The 13041-nt window shown below is 37.4% G+C and overlaps 1 protein-coding gene across 1 annotated transcript in view; it reads left to right on the forward strand.

Moving 5' to 3' along the window:
* wdr11 (WD repeat domain 11) overlaps window positions 1-13041 on the forward strand; it is a 121208-nt gene that overhangs the window by 55676 nt on the left and 52491 nt on the right. The window contains exons 11-14 of the mRNA XM_078564772.1: window positions 454-538; window positions 2791-2897; window positions 7005-7080; window positions 7647-7755. Coding sequence (XP_078420898.1) covers window positions 454-538; window positions 2791-2897; window positions 7005-7080; window positions 7647-7755 — 377 coding nt within the window. The remainder of the gene's footprint in view (window positions 1-453; window positions 539-2790; window positions 2898-7004; window positions 7081-7646; window positions 7756-13041) is intronic.

The raw sequence follows: 13041 nt of genomic DNA on the forward strand, positions 1-13041 counted from the left end.
TCAATAGCAATCAGTAGCAGAAATTCTGGCTGTTCCCTTTAACTTTACGAACAGGGAGACTGAAGCCAATTGTAACACCCTACTGCTCTCCCACCTAAGATCAATGGATATAGCAGAGACTAGGAATCAAATGGGAACCTATTGGCTCAGGAGGCCCCAGGTTTGATACGATATGGCTCATCTAGGCACCTGATAAACTTGCTGAGCCATTGACAAAATCCTGTGGCTTAGTATTCCAACCTTGTAGAATTGAATTTAATCACAGTGGATATGATTATATCCAAGAGTTGATCTTCAGTGGATATCATGGGGTTATAACACACAAGTCAACTTGACCCATCTTATCTCTGATCACTTAGTTGACGATAGAATTTTTATTTCTAAACAGCGTTGATGGGATTATTTCATTAGCTCATGAAAAACATGTCCATCAGCTGTTAATATGTATTACAGGTACTAGCAACGGATCTGTGTTGGTTTATCATCTTGCTAGCGGATTGATACACAAGGAATTAAGCATTCATTCCTGCGAAGTCAAGTAAGATTTTCAGTATGCAAATTCCTTGCATTGAGTTTTCTAAAGGAGTGCAAAAAATACACTTATGGTGTCATTGGCATCAGTATGAATAAGATGTGTGTTAGACATGGATTTAACAGGATTAGCATAAAAATGCAAAATTGACTCCCTATTTTGAATGGTGACCCTTTCTTCCCCCCCTAGAGCTTCAGTATTGTTCTGCATTACTAACTTTTCCAGTGAACATCTGTCTAGTCATGTGCCTTGCTGCAAATAAAAAAAGGAGCATTGAAATGCTATCAGAGAGAATGTAGCAGCAGCTGTTTTCCAAATTGCCATACTTGCTTTTCCTTATGTAATTACTGTGAAAGCATGGCTGAAGTTGATACCTTTGATGTTTCACAATAGCGATTTTTTTAACCTGCTAACCAACTCGTATACATTTGCACTAATATAAATAGTCCAAAACGTATTTAAAATCATTTGCATTATCCACTCATTAGGAAATGTATTGCCATATGTAACTCACAACCTTGGAAACCAGGACTCTGTTCAAGTTGACCTATTATGAACTACCCAGTCTGTTCCATTAATCATTTCTGTTGTAACATGATGGTGAGGCAGCAACTAGAATATAGGTTTTTCTGTAAAGGGAAAACAAAATGGGTAGTCAGGAGTGCACACATTCCCTTCCCTTACATTTCAGAGGGGCTTGGATAAAGGCTTTAGTGGGTTACCGATCCTTCCTCTTTGCCACATGATGCATGTTGTTATTGAAGAAGGTTGAAAGAGAAGCATTTTTTAAGTGAAAGGCTTGTTCTCTATTATTTAACAAAAACATTGCAGGCAAGCATAAGATATGGCTTTACTGTTAGAACAGCCTAATGTCAAACCATCTGTTGCGATGATTGCATATAATGTCCATATGAAAGCTTAGATATATACAGGAAATTATTTTGGAAGACACAGCAAGCCATATGCTAACTTTTTAATAGGAGAATTACCAATGGAGCTTTTAAAATATACAGTATAATCAGTATATTGCTACCTTTTTATAACTTAAGAGTCTTAAATAATCCACTTAACCCAAGTGTAAATATAAGCAATGAAGAAAGGCTAAGGAGCTTTAAAATGTGCAGTATTATAGGTGTACAGGATTATAAAGTATTAAATGGCATAGGTTAGGTAGATGCAGCTATTAATTCAAGTTATCAGCCCAGTAGAACTTGAGGACATATAATCTAAAACAATTAAAAGTAGATTTTAAGTGGCTAGCTGATTACAAACAGTTTGGGGCCTGGAGCTGCTAATCTGTCGTTTTCCTTAGGATATTTCTTGTGCGGAAGCGGTATACTAAATTGTATGGTTCATTAAAGATTGATTATTGTTGGACATTTTTCTTGATTTTCATTTGTTTGGTTTCTCTCCTCATTATTTCAACAATTTTTAATCAGTTTTTTTCTCTTTTTCTCTGCTTTTCTTTTGCATGTGCTCTCCCTTCACTTTTTAAAAAATTTATAGAGAGCAAAATAAAGATTGGGACATGCACATTTGAAGTGAAAGTATCTATGTAAAAATGTTATATTAAGCTGTGGATTTTTAATTACATTGGAAAAATTTGATATTGTATAAATGTAAGGGCCAAAGAAGTTGTTCATCAATTATAATTTAGGACACAATCAAAAACTAAGTTACACCTCATTAACAAGGTGTATCTTTTAGAGAGGGTTATAGCAACAGTATTACAGTGTAAAGAAAGAGCTCTTGTCAGATCAGTGATTTCTAAAGAGTGCCATCTAAGACGACTCCCAACAGCACACCCTGTGGAGGAGCAAGGAATCACAGACAACATTTAACTGCACGTGCTAGAAGTAGCAGTCAGGTTCAGGGTTATAGTGGTAAACTCTGGCAATTTTGCCAATATTACAAATGCAAAGGCCTGTTATAAAATGTATGTGTAAGGTGCTTTTTGGATTCTAGCACTAAAAAAGATACTTGCTGTGACTATATTATGTAGCAAGTACCTCATTTGATAATGCTCCTGTGAAGTGCCTTGGGATGTTTTACTACATTGAAGGCACTATATAAAAACCAATTGTTGTTATCTCAAAAATGCTGTAACTGCTACGCAATAGGAGGTTAATGCAATGAGTTACTAAGTTCAATATCTTTAGTGCAGCTGAATGCAATATGTTTCTAATGTTGCTTTATGGTAAGAATTGAGATTATGTTCAAGTTAACAGTTTAAATATTTGTTTTCGGACTTCCTATAGGGGCATTGAATGGGCAAGCCTGACCAGTTTCCTTTCTTTTGCCACCTCAACACCGAACAACCTGGGTTTAGTGCGGAATGAACTACAGCTGGTTGACCTACCAACAGGTCAGGAGAACTGAAAATGCTGCTTACTTCATACTATGCATGGCTGAAATTTGTTGATGAGTGAACAGCTGCTTCTTGAATTAGTCATAGGCTCGACTAGCTTAGTGCTTCTTTGAAGAAATATACAGAATTGAAGGATTTTAATGTAGAAATGCCATTGTTTAATGTGAGGTTACATGATCAGTTCCTTTTAATTGCAGGCTAAGCTTTTAAGCTTTTTAAGCCAACACTAATTAATCATGCCTCTAGTTTAATGAATTTGTAGCAAAGTTGGTCCAAGTTTCTCTGAAGTATTTTGAATTTACTCTTCTGTGTTTAGAATTTAGTGTCTATTCATGAAACCTTTTCTGGTTCAGAGAATTGACATTCATCTTGTTCCTAATCAGAGCCTCATGGTTGCTAAAACCAGTAAGGGAGGGGATTATCAGTAGACTTAAAGTAAATCCAGTTACATCAGAATGTAGTTGGTCCATTCTGGAATTATATATCTATGATTCCTTTGTTTACAAAAGTATCATTGAGACATACAGATAGTTTGTTCCTCAGTTCCTCCTCCCACCTCTTGCCCGTTTCCTCCATTGTGTCTCACTTGTTTGCTCACTCACTCTTCTCTTCACCACCTCTCAATTTCCATTTTCCCTCCATCATTCTCGCATCTGCCTGACCATTTCTTCTTTCCTACTCTTGCCCGTCTTGCTCTCCCAACTGCCCTTCCACTTCCTCTCCATCTCTCTGGTTCCAATTATCACCCCAGCCTTCAACTACTGTAGGCTTGACCTGAATACTCCACTAGTCTTAACTGCACACGTGAAGCTCCATTGGAGATTGACTTACATGTTCAAGCAATGATGACTATGATTAGATCCAAGAAGTCTTTTTTAAATTGTATTCAATTCCAGCAAATTTTTACAATTACGTATTATCTGCAGACTTGAAGAGAGATGCTAAAAATGTCTTTTTTCTGTTTTGTTCCCCTCAGCCGTGCTAGAGAATACATACTGCAGACAAAAGCAGATTGTTGGTGCATAGGCTTATATTTCTTTCAGGCATAGGAGCATAATTTCTTTCACTGTAATATTAATCATTTGCTAAAGTGAGTTCCCATGCTTAATGTGCAGAAAAGCCCCGAAGAAAAAAAAATTATATGTCAATCGGATATATTTAAAGTAACCTAGAATGGTCTTCACTATATAAGAAAATATCTTAACTACTGTATCCATGAAATATATTTTATCAATATTCCAGTAGGTTAATGTAATTGAGATCTATTAAGCTTTGTTGTATTGCAACATTCATAATACTTATAGAGTGATTGCAGATTCACAGAGCTATTGTAACTTAATGGATTTTGTGTATTTGGATTGAAAATAGGAGTTTCTCCAATATGTAAACTGTTTTTCATATTCCAGAAAAGATTTTTTTATTCAAAAGTTACAGTCAAAGGGTTATGTGGGTAGACAGCAAACTAGAGTTGAGGCCACAATCAGATCAGCCATGATCTTATCAAATTGCGGAGCAGGCTGGAGGAGCTGAATGGCCTATTCCTGCTCTTAATTCGTACGTATGTTTCTAAAATGGTTACTCTAACCGTGTAGTTTAAAGTATTGGTCGGAAGCCTTCTATTTAATTATGTTGCATACTAATTTATCTTCAAACTACAGTATTATTTTGCATTCTTTTCTCTGCAAAGTTAAGCACACTTTGGTCATGCCCAGTATTCATGTGCTCTGGATGACAGGCAGGGGTTCATAAACAGAAAATAAAACTTCTTTCTGAAATGTTATGGCAACAACCAGTTTGAAGCTCATTGCGGGTTTAATTTAAAACATACCATAATTAACATAACTGAAGAATGAATGCTTCGACTGATTGGGTAAATTGCAACTTTTCTAAACTTCTTAAAACACTAGCAATAGGCCAAAAGGCATTAATAGTAATTAATTATATTAATTTAAACGCAAGTTTGTTGCACTTGTCTCTCAGAAACTCAAAGCAATCGGGAAGAGTCAGCATGGTTTTGTGAAAGGGAAATCATGTTTGATCAATTTATTAGAGTTCTTTGAAAGAGCAACATGCGCTCTCGATAAAGGGGAGCTTGTAGACGTGCTGTACTTGGATTTCCAAAAGGCACTTGATAAGGTGCCACATCAAAGGTTATTGTGGAAAATAAAAGCTCATGGTGTAAGGGGGTAACATATTAGCATGGGTAGAAGATTGGCTGACTAGCAGAAAACGGTGCGTGTGCATAAATGGGTCTTTTTCTGATTGGCAGTATGTGGCGAGTGGAGTCCCACAGGGATCTACGCTAGGGCCTCAATTTTTTACAATTTATATCAATGACTTAGATGAGGGGAGTGAAGACATGGTAGCTGAATTTGCAGAAGACACAAAGATAGGTAGGAAAATATGTTGTGAAGAGGAAGTAAGGAGGTTGCAAATGGATATAGATAGGTTGAGTGAGTGGGAAAAAATCTGTCAGATGGAGTATAATGTGGGAAAATGTGAAATCATTTACCTAGACAGGAAGAAGGCTGCAGAATTCTGAGGTGGAGAGGGATCAAGGTGTTTTTGTGCATGTGTCACAAAGTTAGTATGCAGGAACAGCAAGTAATTAAGAAGGCTTGTGGAACGCTATCCTTTATTATGAGAGGGATTGAACATAAAAGTAAGGATGTTATGCTTCAGTTACACACAGCATTGGTGAGACCACACCTCAAATATTGTGTGTAGTTTTGGTCTCCTTATTTAAGGAAGAATGTGAATGTGTTGGAGGCGGTTCAGAGGAGGTTTACTAGATTGATACCTGAAATGAGCCAGTTGTCTCAGGAGAAAAGGTTAGACAGACTGGGCTTGTTTCCACTGAAGTTTAGAAGAGTGAGGAGTGATTTGGTTTAAATATATAAGATCCTGAACGATATCAACAAGGTGGATGTGGAAAAGATGATCCCTCTGGTGGGTGAGTCTAGAACTAGGGGGCACTGTTTTAAAATTAGGGGCTGCCCTTTTAGGACAGAGATGAGGAGAAATTTTTTCTGAGGATTGTGCGACTTTGGAACTCTCTGCCTCCAAAGGTGGTGGAAGCTGGGTCATTGCATATTTTTAAGGCAGAGGTAGATAGACTCTTGGGGGCAAGGGAATCGAAGGTTATCCAGGGTAGATGGGAATTTGGAATTCAAAACACAAACAGATCATCCATGATCTTATTGAATGGCAGAGCAGGCTTGAGGGACCGAATAGCCTACTTCTGGCCCTATATTGTATGTTCGCAGTACTGTTGCCAGCCACAGCTTTGATCTTGATGGTAACACGAAGCTTAAAGAGGTCACACTACTGTTTCAGGAGATGCAGTGAACTGTGTAAATAACCACCTTTAGTTTTAAAGGCTGTTCTTATTTCTGAGCATGTAGCAATGTATTTTTTAACTTGGTAGCTTTGCATATAAACCTCACTAGCCTCTTGGAAGCTGTGACTTTCAGCAGCTGTTGTTTTTTGTGTTGCTGCCAGTGCTGTAGAATTTACCCACAATGTAAATGGGTGCTTGTCAGCATTGACAGCAATATAGAATTGTTCCAAATGTAAAGAATTCAATAATATAAATTTGACATAGACAGAAGCAATGTAGTGGAAGGCAATATGAAGAAACCTAATAAGTTAAAGTGCGAGGAGTGATTTTTGAAAATACCTGTCTCTGTATATATACATGTTCTTATGTACTGAATCTGTTTGTAGAAATAACTATTATCTTGTTAATAACTTCTTGGTGCAAGAATATTATCAGAAATTAGAAGTACAGTGGTGTGAAATTTATGTGTATATTAAGAATATATGCAGTTGAGTGACATGTATTTCAAGTATGAAATGAAAGATCTCAGAGCTGATGTCATTATTTAATTGCCATTCAAAAACATTGCTGTCGTTTCACAAATAATCCTGATCTGAAGTATTCCACCAAATCATTGAAATGCTGTTTTGATTTTGTTGCTGTTGATCAGGCACACAATAGGATAGTTCGAGATGTAGGAAATTTGGCATGTCAATTACTTTAGTTTTTGTCTATTGCATATAATTTTATTTTTCTGATTTTTTGTAAATAACTTGACTTCCTAGGCAGAAGTATTGCATTTAGAGGTGAACGAGGCAATGATGAACCACCAATAGAAATGATTAAAGTGTCCCATTTGAAGTAAGTATGGCTGTGTTCCAGAGTACTCTATTATCCAGTTAACCTTGAGCTTTCATGCCTTCTGATTTTATTGTTAAAAATTGTTCACTTGCTCCACTGCTATTCTGTTCACAATACTGTATTGCATATATAGAGGTAGAATGGACAGTGGTATTTAACCTTAGAAATGTTGTTGGTTGATCCTATTGATAGCTCAGCCATTTACAGTACTTATGTTTGAAAACCTAGTACATGTTCATTCCTGGGCATGTAGTCTTGCAATAAGTACTATCGTTCGCACTTTCTGTAGCTGGATACTTACATTGTCATTGATCCTGGGCTGATGATACATCTGAAGGGTAGAGCACCAGAAGTTTGCAGATATGTTGTTACCTTGTTAGATAAATATTAAGCAAATGTGATGTTCTTTAAATGAATTACAAAATGTTTAAATAAATCTTTTACAAAGATTTATGTACTGTTTTTACTTATTCACTAAAAGGTGCAGTTTGTATGATAAATGTTTTTCGGAAAATAGCGTTTAGACCATGTCAATCCAACCTAAAGGATATGTCTGTTTCATTTAGGCAGTTCTTAGCTGTGGTGTTCAGAGACAAACCTTTGGAACTGTGGGATATTAGAACCTGTACGCTGCTTCGTGAAATGGCAAAAAACTTTCCTTCTGTAACGGCATTGGTATGGACCCCATTTACCACCTGCAATATAAAAGTTTTCTTGTAAATTGTTCTGCTTGTATGCTTTTATATATGTACTATAGTTATAAAACATTTCAATGAATGCAAAATAGCTAAACATAGTAACATTTCGGTAAGCTAGTTGTTGTTAAGGAGGTGATATGCTGTAGCTCAGAGCACTTAATTAAGAAAATTTTAACTTCACATTAATGCTGCCCCTGAGGATTAGCAACTAGATTTTTAGCTGCTTAAACTTCATTTATCTATTCTCTGATTGATAGGAAACAGTCAAGGGAGTTGTTAAATCATGCAGACCGGAAAGGTCCCTGGTTCAGTTTGTCGTCAGTGCTGAGTTAGCTGATTTCAGCAGAGACAGCAGTAAGATGCAACAATTACCCTCCTGAGAAAGGACAGGGAAAATTAGTATGTACTCATAAGTTTTTGTGGTTTTGAGGCATAAAACCCCTTTTACTTAAAACATCTAGATTCTGAATTCTTGATTTTTAACAATGGGTTCTTCATTTGTGCCTGACCTAACAAAGTAAGAACAACTAGTATTTATGAATCAAGTAGAATGTATTAAGCAAGATGTTATATATACTTAAAAGCAGTGACAACAGCATGGAAGTTTCTTATCCCTCAAGGCCTATGATACCTTGAAGGCTGCCAGCACAGGCAGTGCCTTCCTCCTCCTTTTCGGAAGTAACATTACATTGAGCTGTGTCGCAGAAGAAATACACAACAGAAGCAATGGTAAAATTGTGCATAAGATGATGAGTTTCCAACTTTTATCCCTGATTGTGAGGGTTTCCTCATCCCTTATTAGGAAATAGCCTGAGTTAACCTTTTTCATTGCCTAAGGGTAAGGGTCACCTGGTGGTCATCCCACCTCTAACTAGAGTCATGTAGACTTGAGACAAATGTCCGTCTCTCATTTCCTTTAGGCCACAGGGGTTACATTTGATTGTGAATAGATTACACATCCTTTTTAGATACAGATTGCAGGTGTACAAACAAGCTAAATCCTCTAATCAATAAAACAAACTATTGGAAACAATTCATATAAACATGCTAACCTGTTCCTTCAGATATTAAGGAAATTAGGAGCAGATGTTAGGAATAATTCCTAGCCTAATGTCAGGAAAGGAATGCCTTTTTTAAAATATAGATGTTCTGTCCTACAGTTACGGTTGATAGATCAAAGCAGTTAGTATGTTAAAACCTATTAAAATACATGGTTCTTGCTTAACGATAAGGTGTCATCATAAGTTCAAGCTACTGTGTTCAAACCTTTTGCTTGTTTCTTTAAAGCTGATATAGATGATTTGAATAGCACATAGCGTAATTAAAATAAATGTGGCTGTTTTGAGCCAGGCAAACTGACACCTAGACAGCTGATGTAACTATTCTCAGCCTGATTTTAACTATTTAATTGCCTTAATCAGCAGTCAGAAATTCAAACTGGGCTATATAATGGCTTAGGCTGAAGCCTATGATCTCCGGCAGGCTGCCAGGTTTCAGCGCATGCGCAGTGTGTGGCAGCGTGTCTGGCCATGTATGCTTTCTTCTGGGTTTCTCCTCCAGTTAAAAGGCTCAGCCATCCTGACAGCAGTGCGCCTGTGGAAAATCAACGCGAGAATTTGATCATAGGACCCAATATAGTGCCGTAATAGGAGGGAGCCCCAAGACGGTGGAGAGGAACCACCAGATGGACAGGCTGAGGTCCCAAAAGAGGAGTCCCAGACAGGGGACAGGGAGAGGTCCCAGTTAAGAAGAAAGAGAAAGGAGCAGAGAAAGAGGCTGCAAACAGAATAAGGGTTGTTTGGCAGACTTTAAGTAATGAAGGCTTGGGAGAAGCCCAGGTGATTGGAGAAGGCAGCAGAAGGTTGGAGACTCTGTACTGCGGGCATTGGGATGAAGTAACCCTTTGGAGCAGTAGTATTCTGCTTGGTGCAGCCAAAGAGCTGAAGTTGTGTTTGGTGCTGGGGTGCAGATTCTGGAACCTAGGGCACGGAATCTTGGGAGACCAGCATGAAAACCTGCGAGGTGGGCCATCGCTGAGATCATCCGAGTTGGAGCAACTTTTGGAGAAAGATTTCAAGACGAGATCTTCAAAGGTGAAGACTGGAATCTCTTGTGAGAGAGACACAGTTTCAACGAGTTTGGTTGACTCTCAGGGTTTGCTGATGTCTGAGTGGTGTTATGTCACAGCCGATGGTAAATGCTGAGCTGCTCAAATCCCAGAGCAGTTGCCACAACTGTTTGCAATTTGTATGTATTTCAAGATGTGGGCTTTGAATTCTGTAGTAATAAGACCACCGAATCTTACAGGTTTCTCACAAAACTAAATTAAACCTTTACTAATAGAAGAAATGATTTGAAGCACATACATAGATCTACAAATTACTACTATAATAACTTCTAAATCCCCTAATTAATCTAACCCCAGTTACACCTCTGTTAAGAAACAGATTTAAACAGACCCAGGCAAAGTGCACACCTTGGATAGTTGAATTCAAAGTGAGTTTTCTCAGCTTCAGTTCCTTGAGGCTTAGATGCTGGAGGCTTTACATACTTGTTAAATCTTAGAATGCCTCCCCTTACAGCCTTCTCTCCTTTATACATATTTTCCCCTTTGAATTCAAATTCCCATTATTTTAATGTCTTTGGACTTATCTCTCTAATAATAAAAAATCATAGTACCAATTTACCAGTAATTTTTGGGAGAAATAAACACACTGTTTCTTAACTTCCCCTGGCTAGGTGAAATATTTCATCCTCTTTTTTGAATTCAAACTAGTCTGGTTTATTTAAAAATGCAAATGCTCCCATTGCACCTCACATTCTAAAACTTCTCCCATATTTACCTGCTTAACATTTAAAATCTAGCTTATCTTCTGACACATTCAAAACCTTCAGACCAGCTGTCTTTAATTCAATTAAGTCGCACACACGCATAGACAGACCTCACTGTTACTCTACAATAAATTCCAATAACGTTATGAAAAATTATTATATCTTCCTGACTGGGTTGTTGAGAAATCCGTGGAATGGCCGCATCTGCCATTCATTGTACAGTGTGGTGTGTCCAACCACAGTTTGCCTGTTAATTCACACGTACCTCATATTAACCCTGAATATTAGAGCATGAAATAGATATTGTAAATTGTTTTATCTTTCAGACCTTGTATAGTAAAGTTTATCTTTGTTCAAAACCTGTGGAATCTTGTGACTTTAATCTCTTAGCAAGTGTCTTGAATCTCAGACTTGGTCTACTTTAAACAAAAAGTTACTGGTCCCTAACTGGATTCTACCAAACATTTGAGGGTCTAGTCCAGGGTCACAACACTGGCCACATAATGAATTCAAACACATCAGATCCAATTAGGTGAAGTGGAAGACAACATGAAAAACTGGGTAAGAATGCATTTTACATAACTTGAATTCATTTGATGAAATGAACTGCACTCAGCAAACAATAATTTGAGTCCTATGGAGATTTAGTGCCATTCACAATGAGGGAAAAAAACAAGTTAAACAGTTTAGTCCACGTTGAAACTGAAAATTGTTGCAGTAAGGAAAGTGAGACACCTCCCACACAAATTGATTTCAAAATGGTAAATAACATTCAAAATCACTGCCAAAAGCAAAGTAGTACGACTGGAAACAAAAAATTTGACCCAATTAAAATAAGAATAAGGAAATGAGCATCAACTGATCTAAATTTGGAATGCATATCGAAGCCATAAGAACTACTAACAAGGTGGCAACAACTGCCACTCATTAGAGAGAAGAGTTCCTGTATGAAAATGCCCCCTGGGATACATACTCGTATTAATTAGAAAAAAAATCCTTCTCATAACAATTCACAATACCTTGTCTCAGAGCAGTAACCCTCACTGCACACTAGTGAAATTAGATTGCAACCTTATGTGATCGCTGAAACTCACTATATCACACAGGAGCACTAATGTATAGAGGCAGATTAATAAAAATGTTGATTGGTCCAGGAGGTTCATAGAAAACTTTAAGAAGCCTGTTTTCATAGTACAAGAAAGAATAATTGAAAATTCTGTCAATACACTGGTTTGTCAGCATTTTAAAAGGAAAAGGTGAACTAATAATTGTGTGGAGACTCTCAGTTCTGACCAGGGCACCTCTTCTCAAGATGTTAACCTATCTTCTCTGGCAGATCTCTCTCTGTTCAACGTTTTCTATTATTATTATATACTTGATTGCTATGGTGGTGTTCACAGTGTGTAGGACAGATTCCATTGTATTCAGCTTTGAACTAGACAAGAGTTTCGCCTACAGCAAAGCATTTGCATCTGAGCTGCAATGTTAAGGCAATGCGATGAAGGTGAAAAGCTTAAAAAACAAACTTTTATCTTTGTTGTTTTTCTTCAAAGTGGACTGTGACAGAATAGGAATTGAGTTGCAGATGTAAAATGCAGAAATATAGGCTATCCGAATGCCCCTCTCTCTTCTCAAGATCAGTCGCCACGTCCAGGAATCTCCTCTAGCATGATCAGAAGTAGGAACTTCTTCCCACTATTCCTATTGCATATGCTTAATAAGCCATCTCACGTTGCTGCGCAGGAGCTTTAGAGGGAAGCATGCGGAGGCTCCTAAACTTTTCATGTGGTAGAACATGTGCAGCTTGTTCATCAGTATGTGATTTAATAAACTTCTATAGGCATGGATATTTTGCATTCTTTGAGGAATTTACACTGTTTCCCTGCTCCTGTGCCATTACACCTGTTTCAGGGTTTGGGTTCAAACCCAACTGCTGTTATCAATTCGTAGCGTGTATTTGCCATTTCATTTTGGTAGCGTTCTGAAAGTTAAAAACATATATTTTGGAAAAAAATGTACATTTCAAAATAGACGTGTGTAGAAGGGTGGATAGAAAGGATGAGAGCCTAGAACCCTAAATGGCTACAAGGGAAAATTAGTATGTGTTAATTTGATGAAGCCATGTGGGTAAAAGGCAGAGGAGAAGAATGAGAACTCTAAAAATGAAGCAGATTACAAACCTGGAGTTGTGGCCTGTTAAAGAAAAACTGGTGATGTAATAGCCTATGTGGTTAACAAAATAATCACCTGAAAAAGCAATCAATGATATTTGTAGAAGTATACATTGGGGGATTGGTGAACATATCGCTGAAAGAAATAGGGGAAAATTTTAGACATTTGCTCAGAAATAGGCAAGTTTTTTTCATTGACTGGAATATCCCAGGAATCAGACAAAAAATGCCCTACTGACTTATCAAATTTTTTTTATAAA

This window comes from Cetorhinus maximus, chromosome 20, assembly GCF_964194155.1.
Source record: "Cetorhinus maximus chromosome 20, sCetMax3.hap1.1, whole genome shotgun sequence".
NCBI classification, from domain to species: Eukaryota; Metazoa; Chordata; class Chondrichthyes; order Lamniformes; family Cetorhinidae; genus Cetorhinus; species Cetorhinus maximus.